Here is a 27,934-nt window from a genome sequence, read left to right as displayed (position 1 = left end):
TTCTCACTGAAGAGACTTGCAATTATTTGCCCTAGACTTCTGCTTTCAGACGTAGTTAATTATGAAGTTATTACCCTATCCGAAAATAATCCAATGCAGAGGCAATCATGTAATATAATGCATTATTTTATATATATTAAATATTTATATATGTATTTTGATATAGTCTTAAAGTTACAACCGGCCCTTTGAGTGCAACCATAATTCCTACGTGGCCCGTGATGAAATTGAGTTTGACACCCCTGATCTAGAAAGACCACTAAAACTGCTTGATATCATTTATATATCAATAAAGTAAATCTTATCTTACAGTAACTTCATTTGTTCTTATTATTAATTGATCCTGTAATTTGAGTAAACCAATGAAACCCTTAATCATAATTGTGCAGCTGAAAAAAGTGTATCTCGAGCCGGTTTCTCAAACTTACCTACCCTACCTTTAAATTAAGGGTTTACCAACACAATACTTCAGCTGAAGATGTGGGGGGTAGAAAAAGTAGTTTCATAGTTCATTATATCCACTATGAAATATGCACTATCCAAAATCTCTATGGCCGTTTCTGCTCAGTTGATCCTCTTATAGACGCTTTCGTTCAGACTTCAGTAAACCGTTAGTTCTCATGTTCCCATCTTAACGTTCTGCATGTAGAGTTCCCACCATGTTCTCCAGCTGCTTCTCTACATATTGTTCTATAGCTTGCGTTCCCCTGCGAGGATGCTGTGGTAGATGCAGTCTGTGAGAGGAATATAACTCTGCTGCTGTTGGTCCAACACGAACAGCAGGTCTGAGATGGAGGAGGGGTTGAAGCCGCTCTGAACCAGCTGGAACTTCTGCTGCTTGAAGGTGCTCGTCATCTCCATTTCCTCCTGAGGAACAAATTCAAGGTTACAAGGCTTTTATTGTCATGTGCACATTAGCTACAGTGTAGTTATGATAATGAAAATCTTAGGTCACAGGCTCCTCCAACAGTGCAACACAATAAAACAGGTAAAATAGTGCAAGTAGATAAAATAAAATAGAATATAATAGAAGCAGGGGCAGGTTTCACACTGACTTCTGTCATCTAAAGACATTCCTGTTTGGGCAGGTGTTTGGGTAACTTGTGTGCTTTTATTCTATTTTATTCTATGTCTTTATTGTGTTTTTAGCACTTCTTAACACGTGGCTTGTGTGGTCATTTAATATTTTATGATTCGTACGATGTTTTAATTCTCTGTCAAGCACTTTGTGACTATGTCTGGGAAAAGCGCTTCATAAATAAATTGTATTTACTTTTTTACTTACTTATGTATTTCTTTATTTATTAAAATACGTATCCGTCTTATTCTAGTATTACTAATGTGTGCCTTTCTTCACTATATTTAATACGTTAGCTTATTCTTTATTATTGCATGCCTTTATCTTTTACTGCTATGCCACTTTTTGTTGTACATTTCCTCGACTAATAAAGGAGTTCTGATTCTGATAATAGAGACAGTGCACATGCACAAGGTTTCATGGTCACCCTAAAAAAAAAGGTAATAAATAAGGTATCAATTATTATGGATCTCATACATATAAAATGTTTGAAAAGGATCCATAAAAATGTTTCACCCCGAGTTCTGTATTCATTTGTTTAACCCTCCTATTGTCTTCGTTTCCCCCCCCTTACTTTGGTGTTCACGGTCAAATTTGACCGGTCCTGTTTTAACTGCTATTACATTAACACAAAAACCATTCATCATCACCAAATTTCATTCAACACCCTTTCAAACTGTACATATTGTATCAGACTACTGGTATACATGAACAACTGCAGTACATATACAAAGAATTTACACTGAACATGGATTGCGTGTGCCAGGTGTGATCCATGTGGGGGGATGGGCACATAAGAGCGGGAAATGTGTCAAATTGTTGTGTGTGTGTGTGTGCGCGTGTGTTTGTGTGCCAGGTGTGATTCACATGGGGGGATTGGGCACATAAGGGGAGGGGAACACATCTAGTGTGTGTGTGTGTGTGTGTGTGTGTGTGTGTGTGTGTGTGTGTGTGTGTGTGTGTGTGTGTGTGATCTGATCCGGATGGTTACTAATTCCTTTTCTTTATGGCGGTCATTTTTGACCGGGAACACCATGGGTGTTACAAAGTTGACTAAATCATCCAAAACTCAATGAAAGTGGTGATCAGCATTTTTATATGTTCAAATGTCTACTGTGAAGGATATCATAAAGCCTTAATGCAATCGAATCTAAAACAAAAAAGTTATGATTGATGAAAGTAGTAAATCGGTCAGATTTGACCCGAAGACAACAGGAGGGACAGTGCACGTTAAGACATTTTGTAATAGTTATATTAAACATATATATATTATTTATATCTTAAATGTGCGGTCTCATCTTGCATTGCAGTCCTTTGAAATGGTCCTGTTTCATTCACAAGGGTGTACCATGGATGTATAATAAGAAGCTGAACCTAGGGTAAGGCACTACACTAATTGGACACTAGGTGGAGTAATACACACACTGACGGAGCATATGACTTGCTGTGGAGTGAATTTGTAAACTCATTTTAAACTATCAGGATTAAACTCAGCACACATTTACTCTCCTCAATTACAAATACCCACAATTTGTATTTTAATTAGTTCCATTTGAAGCTACTTTGGTACTCTTCCTGCACTGCAATTCAGAGGGACATATTATCATTTCTGATTCAACCTCAGCCGGGACAAAGACTAGTTGAATGTCTACGCAAAGAAAACAAAGCTTCAGTATTTTGTAAAATATCAAGTGTCCGGATAAAAAAAAGGGCAAATTAAGAAAGTGGAACTTGTTATTTCCTCAGTGTGGACATGTGCCTTTCTGAGTGTTTTTATACTTTATTTATCCCTTGCCTCTGTTGTTTTTAACACAAACTTAGGTCCAAAAACACCACATGCACAAAAAGGAGTGGACAGCGTGGGAAAGTACATTTACTGTAGGATGACTGTAAGATATTTCCATTTTCTGCTACTTTAACATCTACTCCACTACATTTTGAAGTACAAAATTATACTTTTTACTCCACAAAATGTATTAAACACTCATATTTCACTAATTGTTTTACATGATATGATATGATATGATATGATCCTGTACAGTTCTCCTCATAAACCCAGTATTTAAAGTATCAAAAAGTGTCTCAACATTGACAAAAAACAAGATTGAAATGCTATTAAAATTGTATTTGTAAGCAATAAAAGCAGAATAATATCATATTCAATTATAATAAAATACTTCAAAAAGAGCCATTGTGCCTAATGAGTACTTTTACTTTTGATACTTTAGGTACATTTAGCTTATACAGATTCTGTACTTCTACTTAAATCCATTTTAATACAGGACTGTTACTTGCAATGGAGTATTTCCAGACCAAATTATTTCTACTTTTACTAAAGTTAAGGGTCTTCTTCAAGTACTTAGGATCTCAGTATTTCCTCATGTAGGATTTTACTATACATTCCCCCACCTGAGATCATAGTGAATGTAAACAGTCCTCATCATGAAGAACGTTAATCAGTGTTACCTGAAGTCTGATGAACAGCGGGCGAGCGTACGCCGGCAGATCTCTCATCACATGCTCGAACAGTTTGCTCCCATCGAAGGAGAAGCCCGGTCTGATGATCATGGCCGCCATGCCCGCTCTGCCCTCGTGCCCTGAGGAGAAACATGAGTTAGACTTCATCAGGAAGGAGACACTTAGCTGATAATAATAATAATAATAATAATAACGTTTGTATATGTGGCACAGGATTAGGGGATGATTATTCTGTAATCGTCTGTTTGCCAGCTCATTGAGTCCTATGTTGAACCCTGAAATGTTGAGTACCCCAACGTTTTATGATAGAAATGTAGAGTGCTGAACTGCTGGATGCTAACCTGCATATGTTGGGCAATTTGCACAATTAGAATAAGTTGCCTTAATTACCATATGAAGACAATAGCTGAGTAATGGCTTGGCCGATTTGGACAGTTTTGGATTGGTTTTGAGGGTTATTTAGGATGTTGAATCCATTTCTGAGATTTTCAGGCTCAAAAATCCTGTAAAACTTTAAAATCTACCAATATTTGATCAAACTTAGCCCATCGGGAGAACAGATACGGCAACTTTCTGGTTTAAACTGCCATTTTATATATCTATATATCCTGATTTTGATGAATTATGGGTAGATTTTAAAGTTTAAGGGGACTCAAAACTGCAATTCTTTTTATCCTGAAATGTCAGAAATGGATTCAACATCCTAAATAACCCCCTTGTGCAAATTTCCCAACATACGCAAGTTAGCATCCGTCAGTTTCTATGTGCTGGGGACCCGTACTGAACATTTCTAACATAAAACGTTGCTTAACATTTCTGGGTTCACACTGGTGGCAAGTAGACTGTATGCTTTCAGAGGTTTGTAAATCTGTTTCTATAAATCTATATCAGCAGTATTTGAATAGCAGACATGCAAACACAACTGCATATCAGACATACCTTTAATTTCCACTCCATAAACGTTGACTTCATGGATAAACTCCACCAGCCCCAGAGTCTCCGTCACTTCTGTCGTTGCTACATTTTCCCCTTTCCACCTGAAACACAAGATGAGGTTTAACAGAGCACGGACTATATTATGCAGATATTTTTGCACATATTTCTCATATCTTTTTACTGTACTTCTGTCTAATTTTATAATAGTTATTAGAATACTTGTTCAAAATAGTTAGTTAACAAAGAAAAAGTATTATTATTGTTATTAGTTATACATTTTTGTTTGTTAGACCCTCTCTGCCTGATAAAGGCTTTTCCCACTCCCCAAGTTTTCCCTAGGTATTAAGGATACATGACATATCAAACATGTTGTCCAACGGTACCTGAAGGTGTCTCCCACTCTGTCTCTGAAGCTGATGAAGCCCTCCTGATCTTCAGCCATCAGGTCTCCGGTGTTAAAGTACGCGTCTCCCTTCACGAACACGTTCCTCATCAGCTTCCTCTCCGTCAGCTGCTTGCTCCCGGCGTATCCAAAGAAAGGGCTCAAAGCACTCACCTTGGACAGTAAAAGCCCCGTCTCACCTGAGAGGAAAACAGGACAGAAGGTCTAAAAACTAAATCGTTTTTATATGAAGATATTTTGTTTTTAGGCAGTTGCACTCTTACCCCTTTTCACTGTCTGACAGAAACCACGCTGATCTTTCACTGGTTCATCTTTCACCATGTCATACTTTATTAGATCATACTTGAACAGGAGCTAAACAAAGAAATAAGAGAACATATTAGATTAAGAAATCAGTTTTCATCAACCAGCCAAACAAATACAATGCAACACTCCTTTAAACAATATCCAAGGCATGACTAATATGGCATATTGTACATCTTCAGGGCGTACTTCCTGGTTATGTGTTCTGCTTAATATGCACTGCAGCTCTTCTCACTTGCACCGCCCACAAGTTCCTAAACTGCACAGACTATACATTGTTCTGATGTCACAGATTCAAAAATGTTTTATGTCTTCACCCGGCCTACTACTATGTTAGGAGACAAAATTCAAGCTAACCCTGATATCCCTTCTGCCATCTAGTGGCCAATTTGTTTTGTGTGCCCTAAAGTTGGTTCCCTTGTGAGAGAACCACAACTATGACCATAATGTGACATTTCCAAAAGACACATGGTCAATATCTCTTGCCTGGAGCAATAATACTTGAAAAATTGAAATACAATTATGTATAGGAACATAATAAGTAAGAACGTCCCACTTGTTTCCCCAGGTGGTGATGGTTAACGTTACTTACATTTACAATAGGTTAATGAAAGTTATACGTTATTTGAGTATCAATATAGTCAAGCAACTGATTTGCATGAAATAGCATGTTAGCTAACTCACTTTTCAAGAAATAGCTTGTTAGCTAACTCACTTTTCATGAAATAGCTTGTTAATTAACAAGCTTTTTAATGAAAAGCTAGTTAGTTCGAACTAGTTCGAACTAACTAGCTTTTCATTAAAAAGCTTGTTAGCAAACACACTTTAAATGAAATAGCTTGTAAACTAACTCACTTTTCATGAAATAGCTTGTTAGCTAACACACTTTTAATGAAATAGCTTGTTAGCTAACTCACTTTTCAAGAAATAGCTTGTTAGCTAAATCACTGTTCATGAAATAGCTTGTTAGCTAACTCACTTTTCAAGAAATAGCTTGTTGGCTATCTCAATTTTAATGAAATAGCTTGTTAGCTAACTCACTTTTCAAGAAATAGCTTGTTAGCTAACTAACTTTTCATGAAATAGCTTGTTGGCTATCTCAATTTTAATGAAATAGACTGTTAGTTAACTCACTTCACCTCTGTTTTCACAACAGTTTAAGAACTATAATCGGTATCATTGTGTTTTACTCTTGGGACTCCCCTGATTATTGTTATACACATTATAAACAAATAGAAGAGAGTATTACCAGGCTTTCCTCTGCTTCAACATGAACACTGACAGCTTAATCTAAGAATAACTTTTGTCCTACATGTTATAGAACTGACACTAGAATATGTTCTATAACTGTATTGTATAAGGATTTACTGCGGCAGGAATAGCAGGGAGAGATCCAAATATAGCTTAAATCAGAGATTAGAGGTAAATACGTGAACCCACTGTTTTGTAAATCTTCTAATTATCAGCTCCACAGACAAGCATTAGTGAGGCTAATACCCTCCATAACCAGGAGAAAGTCCCTTTAGGGCCACACAGACTAACAGCTTAATCAATACAACTTAACATTCAGGTCGGCATTCTTTCCACAACCTCTTTCCAAGTCTCAGTTTGAACTTTGACTTCAATAAACCAATCAGTTCATCCTTGAGTCCAAGGGAAATAGGCCAATTTATAGTCTTGAATCTCAGGTTCATGAGAATAGGACGGACGGCCAACCCTTAATGTCTAGAAAAATAATTAAATAACGTGATAAGAGTATATTATGTTATGTTTGAGGCGTTTCTTGGTTGATGTGTGTGTATTTGCTGAGGGACTGCAGCTGGAAAATAGCTAAATCTGTCATAAATAATCTCTTCTCTTTTTATATTTCATGGTCTTTGTTTAAAGTTCCCCTATTATACTGTTTATCATCAATATATTATAGATATCATCTCAGATATATACAAGTGTTTGTCTGAAATACCAAACAGATCATTGCAGCATCCCATAATCCCCTCTGTTTCAGCCCTGTTTCTAAAGTGCTGATTCTCTGTCTGTTACTTTAGATGAAAATAAGGAGCCCCTCCCCACGCCCCTCTGAGAGATATTTGGTTAAAAAGAACACAATGGTGCTCTAGGAGGACATTCAGGTGATAAGGGGGGGTACCTTGGTTGCTGATTGGCTAATGGTTACACAAGCCAAAACATCGTTATGACATCATAAAGTGGCCAAAATCTGATCAGCTCATTTTCAGACAGGTTTTTATAAAAATGGATCAGGACAAAAAGAGAGAGAATCTTTGTTCCTGAAACTTTCAGAGTCTCTTTACACAGAGGGGACACATGTTGATGTAGAAGAGACATGAAGAAGAGGGGACACATGTTGATGTAGAAGAGACATGGAGAAGAGGGGACACATGTTGATGTAGAAGAGACATGAAGAAGAGGGGACACATGTTGATGAAGAAGAGACATGAAGAAGAGGGGACACATGTTGATGAAGAAGAGACATGAAGAAGAGGGGACACATGTTGATGTAGAAGAGACATGAAAAAGAGGGGACATGTTGATGTAGAAGAGACATGAAGAAGAGGGGACACATGTTGATGTAGAAGAGACATGAAGAAGAGGGGACACATGTTGATGTATAAAAGACATGAAAAAGTGGATTTTGCATAATAGGTGACCTTTAATAAAGTCGCAATAAGTACTAAGAAAATGCATCTCATAATATTGTTTTTGACAATCTCAAAGAAACAGAAGCTCTTATGCATCATCAAGACATGTATTGGTATCCATGATACAGTAACTACACCCAGTCATCTATTGACCCCTATTGACCCCTGATGGAGGATTCCTGCTTCATCCTGGATAATACACGGCCACAGATGTCCTCTCAGACATGTACCCCTCCCCCCACTACTTACTACAGTTCACTCAGCTAACCATGTGCTCACATTTAGCAGTGAAGATGTGCCTGATAAGCAACAGTGCTGAGAGAGTGAACGTAGATTTACATATTGCATTCACAACCCCACCTGTTGGCAACTAGCAAAATGTTGTTTTAGTGGTACTGAGTAACATTATTCTACAATTTAGGTTCAGTTGATGGATGTAATATATTTCAAATGGTGTTTAAAACATGCAAGTAGGAATTACCTCACCTAAAAACCTTTATTGAATACATACAAAAAGGACTGTATGCTATTTAGAGAAGTTGAGTTGCTGAATGAATGAGCTGCTTACTACACAGTTTCCTGTCTTTCAGCTGAGGTATTTCATTCACAGAAAACTTGTTCTGGGGCTTTCTTTGTAAGCAACAGCGACCATCCAACCAGCTATTCTCTGCACTGTCAGTCTTTTCACCCTGCTAGTTTTATGCTAAGCTATGCTAACCACATCCTGTTTGCAACTTCGTACTGGACTTCATACACAGAACGAGATTAAGATTAAGTATATCCCGCTAATATTGGATGTCTCCCTCCTTTCTCTCCCCCTGACTTTCTACATGCAGCTCAAACCAGTTCACACACCGAATGAATGACTATTACACACCCAGAATTGTTTATGTATTACTCAGTATGTTCTGGTCGGCATTGGTATTTTTGACTATTACTTGTAAATACCCATTGTATGCATTGCACAGTATTTGTCGGCACGTGTCCTATAATTGCTATATCACTTAATCAAGGAATAATAAAACTAAATATGTATATTACCCAAAAAACTATCCCATTAGGGTTAAGAGATAGGATAGCCAACACTACCGTACCCTCATGCCTTGCACTTGCATGGATAACTGGAAAAACAGCATTCATTGTCACCCAGGTGTGTGAACTGGTGGATCAACAACATCACTTTTGAAAGAAACTGCTCCACCAGAGAAACGTCAACAAATAGGCGGGATAGTTGTTAGAGGAAGTCCAAGAGTCTCTGTTCACAATGATAATAAATGGCATCCAGCAATCTGTCAAAGAACACGCCCAGGTTTGAATATGTCTAGCATATTTATGGACTATGTAGGTCAGTTTGCTAAATTGTAACTTGTACCATCTCCACTAGCCAATGGGGAAACAGCAACATTTGAACAACCAATGGTGTTACTTTACGACTCCCTCTGTAAATCAGACCTTTACATTAAGAGGGTTGGCTCTGAATGCAGACCAGTTAAAACGTTCTGATTTAGAAGACAGGGTTAAAAACTGCTGAATGCGAAGTTACATGTCGACTGGGGAACCCTAAAATGTGATTGTTTATATTTTTCGTTCCGGTGTTTGTTTATAAGAGTATTATTTCATATTTCGATCAATTATGGGTTTGATTAGTAGGGTCACATGGGTAGGGCGGCCCCCATAATATCTGAATCAAGTTTATTGCCCGGTAGGTTTACACAAACAATGACTTTGCTTGACCTTTACACACATAAAATAACTGAAGTATTAATATTGATCGAATCTAAATTGACACATGCTTCATCATAAAGTGTCTTTATTGGTGGAAGTAGAGCGTAGTGCACCAAGGTGAATAAACTCACCCTGTAGAAGAAGTTGGAGCGTCCCACTGTCCCGATCTTCCCGATGTGGTTCATGAAGCACAGGTTTCCCTCCGTGGATCCGTACACCTCGCACATCTTCACGTTCCCAAAGCGACTCTGGAACTCCCTCCAGACGTCCGGCCGCAGCCCGTTCCCCACGCCCATCCGCACCTTGTGGACCATATCTCCCTCTGTCTGAGGGAGAGAGAGGGATGACGACAGGTAAATAGATCTGACAGCTGATCCTTTCTCAATGACGTGCACAAATTTACAAGAATGGAGTTCATGTAAATGGGGATGTGATGGAATATACAGTATAGGAAAGAGTCGTGCTATGCTAAGCTTACAAACTGCAGCAAGAAACAAGGTGTGTGTGTGTGTGTGTGTGTGTCTGTTTATGATGTGTGTATGTGTGTTGGTGTTTTGGTGTGTGTGTGTGTCATATTTGAATATATGCTTCCAGCTGATCTTAAAACCTCCTCAGATTTTCCCACTTTCTCCCATAGTGCAAATAAATGGATTTTGGGCTAACTGTCTTGCCAACATTAATTTGAGATGTTAGTTTATATGATTTTATATGATTGTAACCTTATATTTATATTGACAAATCTACTAGTATTTATGTTTTACACATCTTTATTTTAATTTGCGCGACCTGCAATTAAATTACTACCAACCGAAATACAATCAGTCCTGCATGTAGGGTTCCTTAGGGCATGATTTACCTCGGTTGGTAATCAAACCCCAAATATTTCCATTACAGCAAACAGACCTTAGGCGACGACTCTGAAATACAACGAAGGATAATTCTGCAGGGGGGAGAAGGTGAAGTCTGTTTACAGCACCGACGGATTAATTGTGGTCCCAACGTAATCCTCTACTAAATGATCCTCCTCTCTGATAAGCATGAGGCACTACTTTATCTTATTATACATAAAGATAGCAACGCTTTTTCTTCCATGCAATTAAAAACGACTTGCTCATTCATTGATGTAGAAATAGAACAATGTCTTCGAACAACAGCGCTCTGATTTGAGTGGAAATCCCCCCTCAGGTGTGATGTGTGTTATCTTTCTGGCCGTGTGGAAACAAAGGAAACTTTGAAGTGTGTGTGTGCTTGGCTGAGTATTATGGTATCTGCCATGTTCGCACATTGGTCACTGTGCATAATGACAGCATACAAGCATTAATTGGTGCTCATGCTTATGTGCACTTTGTGAAAAGCTGCTTATGTGTCGTACGTGTCCAAATCTCTAATTTGCCAATAAGCGGTGAGGACAGTCGCTCACACAGCCACATAACAGAGGGAGAGGGAACAAAGAGGACTTTGAGTCCAGGGAGATGAGCTCTCCCCTCACAGTGTGTGTGCGTGCGTGCGTGTCTGCATGTCCACCATGAGAGGACACAAACACTGAAACAAAGGGACTGCTTGTCTTTCTGCCACAGTTGCACACAATGTTCCTCAAACGATTCAGAAGTAGCAGAAACTGTAAAGGACTGCACAGAGAGTCGGCTTGCTGGGAGACGCACTGCTGCTTCATCTGATCTACTCTGACTCAATCACATTCATTAAGTCACATTGTATGTAGACGATCTCATATGTGGGTTACAAATTACACAAAGGAAAGCCATGTTGTGATATCAAAGTCAAAGTCAGCTTTACTGTCAAAAATTCTACATGTGTTATACATCCAGAAATATCGAAATATCGTTTCCCGCAGTCCTACAGTGTGACATGTACACATAAAACAAACAAAAAGGGCCTAGATAACCGGGGTATACAGTTTAAAATGTCAATAATATATTTAAAGTGTTCAAAGTACAGTTTCAGTGCAGTAGCAGCGGAGATGGGCAGAAAAGTGACTGGTGCTGGATGAGGGAAAGGTTGTGTGTGTGTGTGTGTGTGTGTGTGTGTGTGTGTGTGTGTAAACAGCAAGCATTGAATGGATGAAATATGGTAATAAGAAAAGAAGCCAAATGATAGAAGAAAACTTTTAGATACTTTGAAGATCAACGGTCTATCAGATTAATCTCTTCTTCCCAAACTTTACTTCATATTCACACAGAAAGAGATCCTTCTGTAAATTAGAGAATCACTGCCAGCACGTGGCACACACAAACAAGGAGACCTTAAGAGTTTCATGGCAAACCAGAGAGTTTTTCAAGGGGTATATGCAGGGGTGCACATAACTTTCTTAGTGAGTTACTCAAATGAGTACCAGGAGACAATGTTTGGTACTCAGGGCTGCCCACGCAAGGTTATGTGTTCAGCCCCTCTGTTTCGCGAACGTCGACAGGGGGGGTGTGGCTGGGGCTGTGGTATTGAACGTCGACGGGAGGGGTAGGGGTGGGCGCTAGTGGAGCACTCGCGTGGAACTCGCGCCAGAAGTTGTGGCACAATTCCGTTGTAGCCTACACACCGACGTTAACAGCAGCCCCGGCTGTGCGCACGGCGACCGGCTCTGTCGTCCAGTGATCGAAGCGCCTTCTGGAAATGCTTCACAAGTCCGCTGGTACGCAAATGCGCTTAGTGAGAAAAGTGACGATACGCATTTCAGATGTTTGCCGTGTATGCGTACCAGTTATGTGCACCCCTGGGTATATGTTCATAAGAAGGTACATCTTTAGCAACAAAGGGCCATTTGGGTGTATTATTACAAATGTTTGCAAGAAAGTTGTATATTCTTTTAATTTAAATGTAATTATGAATTTCAATAATACAGTTTTTGTATAGTTGTGTATGTATTGACGTTTCTGGACTGTGCAAGGTTTATGTCTATTATTGTTTATGTCGAGTTTTTGTCATAAAGTAGACTCGAGTGCGCAAGAGTTTAAATATCCAAAAGTGTGTTGTGTTTTTTTTTAATACTATATCCAGTTTAATAGTGTCTTTAAGTCTGCAGTGGACCTCCAATAGACATGTGGATTTGGAAGCTGTGATTTCTAAGAATAAACCCTGAAGACTTACCTGTGACTACATTGGGCCTTAGAACAATGTACATTTGATAAACAGCCACTACAAAACTGTTTAGGTGCTGTACGTACGTCAATGCAGAGACAGACATGAGTTTATTAACACTCAAACAGCAGCTCACCGGAGGCTGGTTGCAGAGGTATCTGCAGAGTTCACCGATATACTGGAAAACAGTCACGTCATATTTCCTGCAGTCGTTCCAGAACTGGGAGGCAGAGAACTTCTTCTTCAAGATGCAGGTAGCGCCTGTGGAAAAACAACAGTCAAAAGGGTTAAAGGTTTTCCTGCTGCCGTCATCATTATTTACAAAGCATGCTTTTGAACAAAGTTGCACATCATTATCCTCCAATATCTTTAAAGGTCCCCTATTATACTGTTTTTCATCAATATATTATAGCTCTCAGATATATACAAAACATGTCTCTGAAGTGTTTGGCTCCAAACACCAAACAGATCATTGCAGCATCCCATAATCCCCTCTGTTTCAGGTCTGTTTCAAAAGTGCTGATTCTCTGTCTGTTACTTCAGATGAAAATAAGGAGCCCCTCCCCACGCCCCTCTGAGAGATATTTGGTTACAAAGAACACAATGGTGCTCTAGGAGGAGATTCAGGTGATAAGGTGGGGGGGGGGGGGGGGGGGGGGGGGTTACCTTGGTTGCTGATTGGCTAATGGTTACACAAGCCAAAACATCGTTATGACATCATGAAGTGGCCAAAATCTGATCAGCTCATTTTCAGACAGGTTTTTATAAAAATGGATCAGGACAAAAAGAGGGAGAATCTTTGTTCCTGAAACTTTCAGAGTCTCTTTGCACAGAGGGGACACATGTTGATGTAGAAGAGACATGAAGAAGAGGGGACACATGTTGATGTAGAAGAGACATGAAGAAGAGGGGACACATGTTGATGTAGAAGAGACATGAAGAAGAGGGGACACATGTTGATGTAGAAGACACATGAAGAAGAGGGGACACATGCTGATGTAGAAGACACATGAAGAAGAGGGGACACATGTTGATGAAGAAGAGACATGAAGAAGAGGGGACACATGTTGATGTAGAAGAGACATGAAGAAGAGGGGACACATGCTGATGTAGAAGACACATGAAGAAGAGGGGACACATGTTGATGTAGAAGACACATGAAGAAGAGGGGACACATGTTGATGTAGAAGAGACATGAAGAAGAGGGGACACATGTTGATGTAGAAGAGACATGGAGAAGAGGGGACACATGTTGATGTAGAAGAGACATGAAGAAGAGGGGACACATGTTGATGTAGAAGAGACGTGAAGAAGAGGGGACACATGTTGATGTAGAAGAGACGTGAAGAAGAGGGGACACATGTTGATGTAGAAGAGACATGAAGAAGAGGGGACACATGTTGATGTAGAAGAGACGTGAAGAAGAGGGGACACATGTTGATGTAGAAGAGACGTGAAGAAGAGGGGACACATGTTGATGTAGAAGAGACATGAAGAAGAGGGGACACATGTTGATGTAGAAGAGACATGAAGAAGAGGGGACACATGTTGATGTAGAAGAGACATGAAGAAGAGGGGACACATGTTGATGTAGAAGAGACATGAAGAAGAGGGGACACATGTTGATGTAGAAGAGACATGAAGAAGAGGGGACACATGTTGATGTAGAAGAGACGTGAAGAAGAGGGGACACATGTTGATGTAGAAGAGACGTGAAGAAGAGGGGACACATGTTGATGTAGAAGAGACTGAGAAGAGGGGACACATGTTGATGTAGAAGAGACATGAAGAAGAGGGGACACATGTTGATGTAGAAGAGACATGAAGAAGAGGGGACACATGTTGATGTAGAAGAGACATGAAGAAGAGGGGACACATGTTGATGTAGAAGAGACATGAAGAAGAGGGGGACACATGTTGATGTAGAAGAGACATGAAGAAGAGGGGACACATGTTGATGTAGAAGAGACATGAAGAAGAGGGGACACATGTTGATGTAGAAGAGACATGAAGAAGAGGGGACACATGTTGATGTAGAAGAGACATGAAGAAGAGGGGACACATGTTGATGTAGAAGAGACATGAAGAAGAGGGGACACATGTTGATGTAGAAGAGACATGAAGAAGTGGATTTTGCATAATAGGTGACTTTTAAATAGATAATTTGATATGTGCTGTTATTTCTTCATAAAATCATCAAACAGAAACATAACTTACAGAGTTCCTTTCATATGATAGGGTAAATGAATGTACAAAAATACATTGAATTGAATAAAAAAAAAAAACAGGTCAATAGTATTTACGTGCATTTATAAAGCACCTTTCTCTTCTTCCAACCTCCCAAAGAGCTTTTACACTGCATGCGAACATTCCCTCATTCACACACACATCCATACGCTGTGAGCACTGTGCTCAATGAGCATTTTCAACTTTGACATCAATTGTTGTTGACCTTTCCACGTCCAACTAATCACATTACAGCTGTCTGAAGCTAGCAGAGGAGGGAACCATGGAACAAATACGTAACAAGCTGCTTTTAAATCGTAAGCCTCTGCACTCTACCTTGCATTTAGCAAACAGCAAATTCAAGTATCATGTGAAGACAGCTTTACATTTGAAGCGCTCTTCAAAATAAATCACTACACGGTCAATATGGAGAGGGGGAATGACCCGTCCAACATTGATGGCATGTGAGAACTGTATTTTGACTTGATGGAAAGCATATCAATCGTTTTAAAAGTCAACTCAAACAATGGTTGAGAAACAAACAGACGTGCGATCACCACTAAATCTACTTTAATACAGGGGTATCTTCTCTTGCATTTTATGTATCGATGCTGCTATTTTGTATTACCATTTCCTAAATACTTGGGTATTCTACGCTTACACTTTTCGTTCATTTTATCCATTTGTACTGCTATGTTTGTAATTTTCATTTTCTTAATGTTTTACGTGAGGGACTGCGGATGGAGCTCAAAGCTAAATCCGGCATATTTACACTTGGCATATTTCATGTTTTAAGTATTCATTAATGTGCAATGTCCCTGCCAAATAAACAAATACATAAATAAATATCCACATAGAACCACAGGAGTGTCGGACCTGCAGATTGGTTCCTGGCCTGTAGGAGGGAACCTCTCTCTGGCAGGTTTAATAAAGTGCATTTCAACATCTGCAGTAACAGGACACTGGCCTCACCAAGGTTTGTTAGAACAAACTGGAGAGATGGTTATCTCCACCAGTGAGGGGTGATGAACTGTCAACTTTAGTAGCAGTTGGAACACAAGCCAAGGATTTATCAATACAATGGCCAACTACGAATTTGTTGCTTTTCCAAAACCATTTTATAACTGTAACATCATATTTTATACTTATTCTAGATCAGTGTGATACTACTGTGATGTTACCCTAGACCAAATATGAAAGCTGTCCATTGTATAAAAGAGGGAAAACAGAAACAATAATATTTTACATAACAGTGTCCAGTGTCTTGCTCTAAAGCCTCCAATTAAGCGGCTAGTTGGAGTGAAACAGTGATGGTCCAAGAGGTCACGCTGATGAGAGGACACTGTGCTTTTGACAGGAGGTTATATAACTCATCAATTAAAAATGATATCAAAGCTTAAAGTGGACCTATCATGCAAAATGCACTTTTGTATGTCTTTTATACATGAATATGTGTCCCCGGTGTTCCAGGGAACTCACCAAGTGTCAGAAAACACAACCCTCTCTATTTTCCTCCATACCCAAATCTCTAAAAAAGGGGCTGCAACGGATCTGATCAAAACTGATCCAGATTTGAACACTGTCCTGACGTCAGGACGGTGGCGCTACGGCTATTGGGCCAACTCCACCAATCAGGAGGAGACAGCCACGGCCATTGCCGTTCGAAAGCGCTGGAGACGTTGTAGTACATATGCCAGGCCTGTAGATGGTGCTGTTCTCATAGAATCTGCCCTTACAAACACAGAGCTAAAAAATGTCAAATTGAGCGAAATGAGGCATGGCTAAAATGCATGATCTGTTTGGTATTTTGCACAAAAAAAAAGTATAAATATGCCTTATATAGGTATGGTCCTACACTATATTATTCAAATATAGCATGATAGGTCCACTTTAAGTTTCTATTAGTATCAGAGCTATTATTAAGGGTCTCGCTGATGTGTCAGCTTGCTTCAAATTGCAGTACTTAGTTACTTCTCCATGTGTAGATTTAATCGACCACGTAAAGAATGCAACGAACAGTGATGAAAAAGGATGATTATTAAAAGGTGTCCTATCATGCAAAATGCATGTCTTTTATACATAACTCTGTGTCCCCGGTGTGTCAGGGAACTCACAAAGTGTCAGAAAATAAAACCCTCTCTTTTCCTCCGTACCCAAATCTCTAAAAACGGGGCTACAACGGAGCTGATCCAGATTTGCGTCCGATATGACGTAATATCTGAAATGTGGACGCACGGCCCTATCAGAAACAATGCCCTTAATATATGCCTAAAAATAGCATGATAGGAAACCTTTAACACATATGTAGAGGCCTACCCAGCTCTATGGTTCCTCCGATCCCTATGAGGGAGGCTGCGCTGTGGTAGAGCGGCAGAGGGATGTAAATCACGTCATCTTCAGTCGCTCCAAACGCCCAGAACCCTGCTGCTCCCTTCAGGCTCTGCAGGTGAGTGATCACTGCAGCCTTAGGGAGCCCTGGGAACAAGACAAGAAGCTGTATTACATGATGTGAACAAGACAAGAAGCTGTATTACATGATGTGAACAAGACAAGAAGCTGTATTACATGATGTGATCAAGACAAGAAGCTGTATTACATGATGTGAACAAGACAAGAAGCTGTATTACATGATGTGATCAAGACAAGAAGCTGTATTACATGATGTGATCAAGACAAGAAGCTGTATTACATGATGTGAACAAGACAAGAAGCTGTATTACATGATGTGAACAAGACAAGAAGCTGTATTACATGATGTGAACAAGACAAGAAGCTGTATTACATGATGTGAACAAGACAAGAAGCTGTATTACATGATGTGAACAAGACAAGAAGCTGTATTACATGATGTGAACAAGACAAGAAGCTGTATTACATGATGTGAACAAGACAAGAAGCTGTATTACATGATGTGAACAAGACAAGAAGCTGTATTACATGATGTGAACAAGACAATAAGCTGTATTACATGATGTGAACAAAACAAGAAGCTGTATTACATGATGTGAACAAAACAAGAAGCTGTATTACATGATGTGATCAAGACAAGAAGCTGTATTACATGATGTGAACAAGCCAATAAGCTGTATTACATGATGTGATCAAGACAAGAAGCTGTATTACATGATGTGAACAAGACAAGAAGCTGTATTACATGATGTGAACAAGACAATAAGCTGTATTACATGATATAATCAAGACAAGAAGCTGTATTACATGATGTGAACAAGACAAGAAGCTGTATTACATGATGTGAACAAGACAAGAAGCTGTATTACATGATATAATCAAGACAAGAAGCTGTATTACATGATGTTTTTTTAAATTAGCATACTTTCTCTCTGCGTTTCTGCCATGTTAGCTCCAATGCTAGCATGGGGAGGGGGTGCATACACTGGCCATGTCGATGAAAATGTAACATGTCATGCTATAGAGTGGTGCAGTGATGATGTATTTTTATAGTCCAAGCTGGAAGTTAGCATCTTGAGGGATCACTTGACAAAAAGCAAGAGGGTTTTTCCATTGGATTTTGGAAGAATAGCAGAAGATAAGGCAGAAACAAGTTTATGATACTCAGCAGGATACTCTCCACATGTCAACACCACTTTTAGTAATTTTTTTAGCGTAAAAGCAATAGCAAGAGGTAAAAAGCTAACGCCAGGCTATAGAGTGGCGAAGTCACGCCCACTTACTTCCGACCCATGGGACCTTATTTCGGAAAAATTATGCATTGAAGTCAATGGGGAGAGAAAACTTATCTTTCGATCCCGTTTGAATTGTGCCATGAATTACACATATGATGTTTGTCAATCTTAAAAAATAATTTCCATGTCAAAAAAGTCACAGTTTGTCATAAAACTGTTGAAATATAAGACTATGAAAAATACGTAACTAGAAAGACTACAAATCCCAGAGTCGCGTAAGTGATGTCACAATTGTTTTCCTCCACCATTCAGATACCTAAGATCAGCGCAATATAGATATAATCTATCTATATCTCTTTTCTCACCAAAACCTCCTAATGAGTTTGGGTTTCCCTGAGCCTTGCATCGGGACAGTATGCCGATCAGAGATTGATTGATAATGAAGGATAAGAGCGAACGTTGACCTGTGGCAGTTCTACAGCCTGGTCCAGAAGATTGGACGGACATTCCTTTGCCTTTAAGAGACGGCTCTCCATGTTTCAGAAACACTTGTTACCTTCTGAGCATGGGAGACCCAAAAAAGGACAGATAAAAAAAAAACTGAGGGACGTTTTGGATCAATACAGAATTCTAAATAAAGATGGCTTCCATTGTGATAACAACCGTGAGCACTCGAGAGCGCAGAAACACGCTCCTTGGATGGAGGAAGCTTGAAGGTTGTTCAGACGTCTGTGTTCAACATACTGTAGACACTTCAAAGAGTTTGTGTTGTATTTAATCACTGAAAGCATTTTAAAAACATGATAACTGTTGCAAACTGCTCCGACTTGAGCGAATGTTCCTTTACAATCGGGAACTAATGCTCCATGCTGTAGCGATGTAACCAAAAGTGAAACACAGTTCATGTATCCACTCAGTGTTAGGATCCATTCCGACTTTTTGGAATCAGGAGAGTAGATGAGTAACTTGTAATCCTGTTGACAGACAGACAGTAACTAACCCAACATAACCTCCTCCTCAGAGGTAATATCGCACCACATCCACTCTTATCAGTGTCTCCGTGTTCCTGCTCTTCCATGAAACCCTCTCCTGTTGGTGGGGTTGTGCTGAGGACAGCGGCCCTGACCAATATCATGCTTGTTAGTTTGAGTAATGATCTGTCAAAAAAGTCACAGTTTGTCATAAAACTGTTGAAATATAAGACTATGAAAAATACGTAACTAGAAAGACTACAAATCCCAGAGTCGCGTAAGTGATGTCACAATTGTTTTCCTCCACCATTCAGATACCTAAGATCAGCGCAATATAGATATAATCTATCTATATGGCCAGGGTTGCCAACTCTCACGCATCTGGCGTGTGACACACGCTTTCACTCTCAACCTCACGCTCTCACGCTGCCCAAACTATTCTCACGCCAAAAACAAGAATACCGAAGACTAGAAACGGTTTTCAAAACTTTTGTCACGTAGTGATCGTCTTCTCAATAGAACATCTTTGATAATGTCTTCTGGCCAATCAGAATCACGATAACGGCGTGGTGTTGTTGCAGGAAGTCCGGACGGAGAATACTTTTGCGGTAGGACATCTCTATACATCGAAATAAGACCCCACGGTTTGATGATTGATAGGTGTGTGGGCTGTCTTTCATTTTGACACACAGAACAATGGGGGCTATCCACCCTTATCCACAATGTAAAGTAATTCACACAGCCTCTTCCCTCTTCTCTCTCTGAGGAGCAGCAGGTTCAGCTTTCAGAACAAAGTAACAAAAAACTAAAATGGCATTCATTTTTTTAAATATGTCGTGTGGTAATAGATTTATTTATTTTTCTTCTCAAGAGAGTACCAGAATGTGTATTTGATGTTAGTATTTAAAAAAATCTCCTGGGGGAGAATCCCCCCAGACCCCCCTGCAGGGGTTGGGTCTTCAGCATGTCAACTCTTTCACTTGTGGGGAAATTGCAGGATTGGCTCCAGGTCGCCCTTTTTATTTACTACAAGACAAATGTGCCTTTTTATTTCATACAGTTCAATTTGGATTGAGACAGGGAAATGATCTAAACCTCACGCGTGGCGTTTCACTGTCGGGGGGAGCGTGTATGTAATTATATTGCAAATACTGACTTGAGCCCCACCACTATGGGTTAGCCCTACCATAGATTACCCAACAAAAATACTCTGGAGCCGCAACTGCCGACCCGTATTGCGCATGCGCAGATCTAAGATCCAGTAGAAATGATAAAAAAGTAAAAGTCTGCTGCTTATTGTTCTACTAGGCCAAAATAGAGTCAAAGAGTATATGAGAGTGAGAGTGTGTTAATTAATATATTTGGCAGTTTGGAGTAAGTCTGTAGATTTGTTTGTGTGTGTGTGTTTCATGTATAGGCCTCTCACGATAATTAATTTTGTGGATACATTTTCCCGGAAATTATTGCGATAAACGATAATATTGTCGGCACCGTTGTATGACCATTTTTGACCACTGACATAATGATAATATATAATAATAATTAAAGTACATCCTTTCAAACTGCTAGTCACATCCTCATGTAAATGGCAATTTATCGAGGTCAGAAAAGTTATCGAGTTCATTTTTATTTATCGTACGATAAGTCAATTAATTGCTTATCGCGACAGGCACACAATAAAACAGTGGAAACAAACATGTTTGACTTTCATTAGTGAATGAAACTGTGTGCCCTTTATAATCTGTGTCCATTATTGTGTATTTGTATATATTGTATATATATGCTAAGGTCTCGCTGCTGACACGATAGCAGTCATTTCATGCGCATATGTGTAATTAAACCGAATTAAACCCATGATATCAAAATCTCACTCCAGCCAGGTACCCAAAGTTGGCAACCCTGATATGGCGCTGGCTAAGATAAGATAACTTTAACAAGATGCCTGTGTGCTTAGTACCAGGTTGTTATTATACCAGCAATGGGTCTTGCTCGTTCTTTTGCTTCCCGTCTGATGAAAGGACCAGGAGTGGCTTGATCAAGTTAGCTACCTAGCTAGTAGCTAGCACGTTAGTTAGCATTACAGCCTTGTCATTTTTATTAGCCTTAACATGAAGTAACATTAAGTAACCCAAAATGTTAAACAGTAAGAGTAGTAGTCATATTTCGTGAACCCTTTGAATAGTACTGTCACCGGTGTGATCATTCTATAATACACCATTTAAGCCCGGGGGAGAAATGCTAACGCTAACGTTAGCATCGGCGATCTTCTCTACTTCATGCTATCTGCACAAATGGTTGACATTAAACATTAAAACGACCAGGCAGTTCAGAGAGAATCAAAGGAAGGCAGGCAGGCAGCTTTGCATGACATTCTTCAGGACGTGTTTCATTGTGGTGATAGTGAGGATAGTCAATCGTTGTGTTGACAAGACAGTAGTGACGGCCATCTTGGTGACGTGTGTTGTTGACCAGAGATGTAGTTCATTGAGCGTTTCACACAAACAAATGTGTTACTTCACAGTTTTACGACACATTTTATTTTTTTTGACTTGCAAAATTATCTTTTAAATTGACAAACATCATATGTGTAATTCGTGGCACAATTCAAACGGGATCGAAAGATAATCTTTCTCTCTCCATTGACTTCAATACATCATTTTTCCGAAATAAGGTCCCATGGAGGTCCACCGGAAGGGGAGGGACTTCGCCACTCTATAAGCAAACTACAGAGCGGTCACATGACTGCACGTCACCACCGCTAAGCTAAAGGTGGCTAATGTTCAGTGTGATGACGTTTAGTCGTCTCATTTAGCAGGCTCTGTTTTTAAGACACATAGAAGCTTCAGACATTCACCAGTGGGGTGTTTACTGACATATTTTATGTCGTAAAACAGCACATGAAATTCTGAAACTTGTGTTAACCGCAGACCTTATTTATCAGTCGTTTATTTTCCGAGGAACCTTGAGAACCATCCAATATAATTCCAAAGAAATTAGGAATGAGACCCCTCTTGCAGTGATGGTTTACCATCATTTCTCCCATAGAGGTGAGAGTAGGCCTGGATAAGGACTGTTGCGTCTTGAATATGACACTCCTGATCTGTAAGAACTTGAATAGGTATCCGTTGCAAATCTTGAAAAGAAATATTAATATTTTTATCGATTTGCAACCTTTCTCTCTTCCCTGTGTTTTCCTCACTGTGTGGTAAAGACCCTCTTTAGGTCACAGTGATGTTCATGTGATAAAGATGGTGAATTAACAAGAATCAAAGCCCTCCTGTTCTGACTGACGGATGACGTCCAGCGGAAACAAGCTTTCATTGTCATTCTGAAAAGCCTCATGCCACTGTAAAATCAAACCGGGTTTTGGGCAAATAAATGACAGGGATTTCCCAAATTGTGAATGAAACCATATCAAGTTCATGTTCAAGGTCAAGTACTAAATGATAAGTCAGAGAAGGTGAATCAGTGTTAAAACGTATCAGCATTTTAAAGTGACTGCTGTGTTCAAGTCAAGGGTTTACACAGGGGAGAAGTGTCGGGCCCCCCAGGAGAAACTGGAGATGTACAGTGTCACCATGACAACCATAACAAACACAGGCGGCTATATGGAGGGATTTCATGCAAAGAAACATTATGAAGTTAGTTACATGAAGTAATCAGAAATCAGACTTAATGAGTCCAACAGCGGGAAAATGTACATCGTTACCACAAATCGCTCCAGATGGAAACCCAACGTGAATGTGTGTGTGAGTGTGTGTGTTAGTGGCATCGTATGGCAGCCTCTGTAGGAATGTGTGTGTGTGTGTGTGTGTGTGTGTGTGTGTGTGTGTGTCACCGTATTGCACCCTCTGTATCAATGTGTGTGTGTGTGTGTGTGTGTTAGTGGCACCGTATTGCACCCTTTGTAGGAATGTGTGTGTGTGTGTGTGTGTGTGTGGCACCGTGTGGCACCGTATTGCACCCTCTGTAGGAATGTGTGTGTGCGTGTGTGTTAGTGGCACCGTATTGCACCCTCTGTAGGAATGTGTGTGTGTGTGTGTGTGTGTGTGTGTGTGTGTGTGTGTGTGTGGCACCGTGTGGCACCGTATTGCACCCTCTGTATGAATGTGCGTGTGTGTGTGTGTTAGTGGCACCGTATGGCAGCATCTGTATGAATGTATGTGAATGCTGAGGGAGAGAAAATACAGAGATTTAAAATGTGACTTCTTCTTCTTCTTCCCGAGCGGTACAGGAAACTCACCAGTGGTTCCAGAGGTGAAGATGTAGAGGGTGGGGGCTTTTAGGGAGGTGGTTGCCCGTAGCGATGCTGGCACCGGCTGCTCTGAGGCGGCCTCTACCTTATCCAGCAGCGTGTGAACGTGTGTGTGTTCAGTGTGGCTCTTCATGGCCCACACCTGGATGTTTTCCTCCTGCAGGCTGCTCAGGATGCCGTTCATACTGTCCACCAAGTCTGGGAGATGGAGAGAAAAAAAACTTTTTTATTTTTCCTAAATTATTCCACTTAACTTCTATTCAACATGTGCATTTTCACATTAATTTGTATTGTACAATGCCATGTCTTTTTATGCTGCTGCAACACAAACATTTACCAACTTGGGATCAATAAAGTACCTCTTATCTTATCTTAAATTGTGCTCACCCTGCATGATTTGGGAAAAAATGACTACTCATGAAACTTCACTATCAAATTATTAATAAGAATGTGGGAAGTCTCTCTCTCTCTCCATCAAACCATCATCTCTTGAGTTCGTTTTTTGGTGAGATACATACAATCCACGAATACAAATCTCTTTTCTCACCAAAACCTCCTAATGAGTTTGGGTTTCCCTGAGCCTTGCATCGGGACAGTATGCCGATCAGAGATTGATTGATAATGAAGGATAAGAGCGAACGTTGACCTGTGGCAGTTCTACAGCCTGGTCCAGAAGATTGGACGGACATTCCTCTGCCTTTAAGAGACGGCTCTCCATGTTTCAGAAACACTCGTTACCTTCTGAGCATGGGAGACCCAAAAAAGGACAGATAAAAAAAAAAACTGAGGGACGTTTTGGATCAATACAGAATTCTAAATAAAGATGGCTTCCATTGTGATAACAACCGTGAGCACTCGAGAGCGCAGAAACACGCTCCTTGGATGGAGGAAGCTTGAAGGTTGTTCAGACGTCTGTGTTCAACATACTGTAGACACTTCAAAGAGTTTGTGTTGTATTTAATCACTGAAAGCATTTTAAAAACATGATAACTGTTGCAAACTGCTCCGACTTGAGCGAATGTTCATTTACAATCGGGAACTAATGCTCCATGCTGTAGCGATGTAACCAAAAGTGAAACACAGTTCATGTATCCACTCAGTGTTAGGATCCATTCCAACTTTTTGGAATCAGGAGAGTAGATGAGTAACTTGTAATCCTGTTGACAGACAGACAGTAACTAACCCAACATAACCTCCTCCTCAGAGGTAATATCGCACCACATCCACTCTTATCAGTGTCTCCGTGTTCCTGCTCTTCCATGAAACCCTCTCCTGTTGGTGGGGTTGTGCTGAGGACAGCGGCCCTGACCAATATCATGCTTGTTAGTTTGAGCAATGATCTGTGGTCCTGTCACATGGTCGCAGCGTGGGGAATCTATTAACTGTCGAAACAGGATTCTTCAATGGACCATGGGAGCAAGCTGAGTATGAGTCTGGGAGTTTTCAGAGTTTTTTTTAATCGTGCAATCACTCACTTAAACTCCAGACACTCACACTGAAGTGGATTTAATGTTGGTCTTATGTGTCCATAGGCAAAAACTAAACTTTCAATAAATAGTAAATACTAAAACTTGGTCAGGTGCACAAGTTGATGGAATTTAAAGAAAGATACAATAAAAACTAGAAAAATGATTGTGCCATACAATAATATACTGAAAAGTGCACATCCACGGGAGTTTTTTTGTTATTGTCTTAGGACTAAGGCAAGTGGTACTGTCATTAAGTAAAACTTGTACTTTACTTGAGTATTTCTTTCACATTATACTACTTTATACTTTCACTGCACTACATTTTGTACTTTCACTCCATGTATTTTGACATTTAGTTACTTGTTACCACGCAGAGGGTATTCATACAAAAAGTAATTCCGCACATTTTACAATAGATTATTATAATAGGTTAAGATACCCAGTGGTTCATAAAGTAGATCAAATAAACCCCATCTTTACCAAGTGCAACACTGAAGTGATGAACACAATAATGCACCGATTACACAATACATGTAAAATATCTGCTGCTAAAAATGGCTATTGTGTATAACGAGTATTTTACTTTTGGTACTTAAAGTACTTTTACTTAAGTACAATTTTGAATGCAGGACTTGTACCTTTACCTGAGTATTTGTACACTGTAGTATTGCTTAGCTTTTGCTGAAGTAAATAATCTGAGTACTTTCTCCACCTCCATGCTGTAATTCCTTAAAGCTCCCTGAGTACAATTTCAATGTGTGATATTAGTCTATATAAATAAAATGATGTGGATGTTGAGAGCCTCAGTGCCTGGTGCTGCTCAGGTGTGATGATGAGAGACTTTTACCTGCACCAACTATCAGAGTTGTGGCTCCACAGCAGTTCACGCAGTGCAGCAGAGACTTGGATTTGATGTTGATGTTCAGGAAAGCCACGGAGCATCCCACCTTGGCCAAACCGAACCAAACGCACAGGAAGTCGGGCTCGTTGCTCATGAGCAAGGCAATGCATTCTCCTTTCTTCAACTTCACGTCCTCCAGGAACACATGTGCCAGTCTGTTGCTTCGCCTCTCGATGTCCCGGTAGGTGTGCACGCTCCCCTCGTAAATGACAAAAGGCTTGTCCGGCACGCGCTGCGCCTGCTGGATGAACCTGTCCAGCACCGTGTGCACGCGGGATCTCAGTTTAAACAGCTCCAGATTCACCCCGTATCTCATCACCCTGAGCAGAAACATAAGGTCCCTCCAGAAGTATGGGAAGCAGAGTTTCTGCAGCACATGAACCGAGAAAAACCCCGCGATCAGAGCTGAGAGACATCCCAGAGAGGGCGTCATGTCTGCGGCTGTGGGACGGATAGAGGACCCGGTGGAGATCTGCTGATGGAGCCAGGTTACACCATAGAGTTATATACACACACAATGTCAGCGTGATGTAACCCAGGAGGAGTAGTAGTAGTAGTAGAAGGTTAAGCCACACAACAGCTGACTGGATAAAGAGACATGCTGCCTTCAAAATAAAAGAGGATCATGTTGGGTAACAGGGAGAATACGGAAATACATGGGCTGTTATAGGACATATATTTGTTGTTATTAGTTTTTTACTCAAAAATATGTTAAGAAACAAAATACAAAGAACATTTGGCTGCATAACTAATGTTTTTATTACCCCAAACTGCATTCAGGTCAATTGTAAAGTGAATAACTAAACTAGAATTGGAACTAAGTCATAATTAATTAAAACAATAATGGTATTTTATGTTTTTTGTGTGTGCATTATCACTATACTGAATTGAAAAAGTGTAAATCTTGAACACTGTCTTTGTCCGCGTCCTCCAGCATTAAATAGGCCTCTAATTCAATAACAGGCCCCCAACACCAGTAAAATAATTCTAGAACCGCCATTGCTGAAATAGCCTACAGTGTTAAAAACAAGTGCTACAGAAATGGGGAAAAAGCGTATTACTGCAGGACAGGAGGGAGGGGTAGGGTCTGTGAGGACATGGATCGTTAGTATGGAAGTAAAACAGCATGAACAATAGAGTAGGATGACTTGTTACGAAGACACATCAGGCCACCAGAAGTTCCTTATAGGACTCTATTAAAAAGTGAATCATTTGATCACCCCCCCCCCCCCCCCCTGATCACTTGGGGTCATGAGCATGTTCCCTGTGTGATGGTTTTATAATCCATTGTGATAATAATAGACCTGACACAAAGTAGACTGATTTGAAGCAGTTGCAGAGAGGAAAAATAGACTTAATGTTGTTAAAGTGTTTATTTACAGTACAGCAGTATTTGCCCCCCACACTAAAGACACTTACTTGTATCTCCTTTAGTCTATGATATGTCACAACAACAACAAATCCCCAATATTAAAATATATGCTATGAAACCCACATCTTGACAAAGGTAGAGATGATCATTAAGTACATTATAAATGTTTTTTTAATCAGCTTTATCCCTCTTTTGTAAGCATTTCATAACGTTTTATTTTGAAGGGTAGACTAACTTCCGGTATGGCTGGTTCCTGAAAGTAACTTTGTTGAAGCGTCCTCACGTAACAGTTGTGGGAGTGTCGCGAGGTGTTTTCCTCTTTTTAAAAGTCTGAAAACAGAGAGGCTGTTGTGGCGGTGAATTTCGTGGAAAAAACAGGGGGTTGGGTAACAGCAGCTGGGGGATTATTTTGGAGGAAAGGTTACT

General features: G+C 40.0%; 1 protein-coding gene across 1 annotated transcript; it reads right to left on the bottom strand.

Annotated features, from left to right (window-relative positions):
* Window positions 1-177: 177 nt before the first annotated feature.
* slc27a6 (solute carrier family 27 member 6) lies at window positions 178-26,678 on the bottom strand. Its single transcript, XM_034125717.1, has 10 exons — window positions 26,083-26,678; window positions 23,755-23,964; window positions 17,213-17,371; window positions 12,807-12,931; window positions 9,712-9,906; window positions 5,159-5,249; window positions 4,876-5,074; window positions 4,496-4,593; window positions 3,545-3,675; window positions 178-867 (listed from the first exon to the last, which is right to left on the bottom strand). Exons 1-10 carry the CDS (start codon window positions 26,567-26,569, stop codon window positions 691-693), a joined length of 1,872 nt encoding a protein of 623 aa, XP_033981608.1. The 5' UTR covers window positions 26,570-26,678; the 3' UTR covers window positions 178-690.
* Window positions 26,679-27,934: the final 1,256 nt, after the last annotated feature.

Source organism: Trematomus bernacchii, unplaced genomic scaffold, assembly GCF_902827165.1.
Source record: "Trematomus bernacchii unplaced genomic scaffold, fTreBer1.1, whole genome shotgun sequence".
Taxonomy (NCBI): Eukaryota; Metazoa; Chordata; class Actinopteri; order Perciformes; family Nototheniidae; genus Trematomus; species Trematomus bernacchii.
The sequence above is the reverse complement of the archived record's forward strand: the minus strand, read 5'-3'. Positions and strand labels throughout refer to the sequence as shown.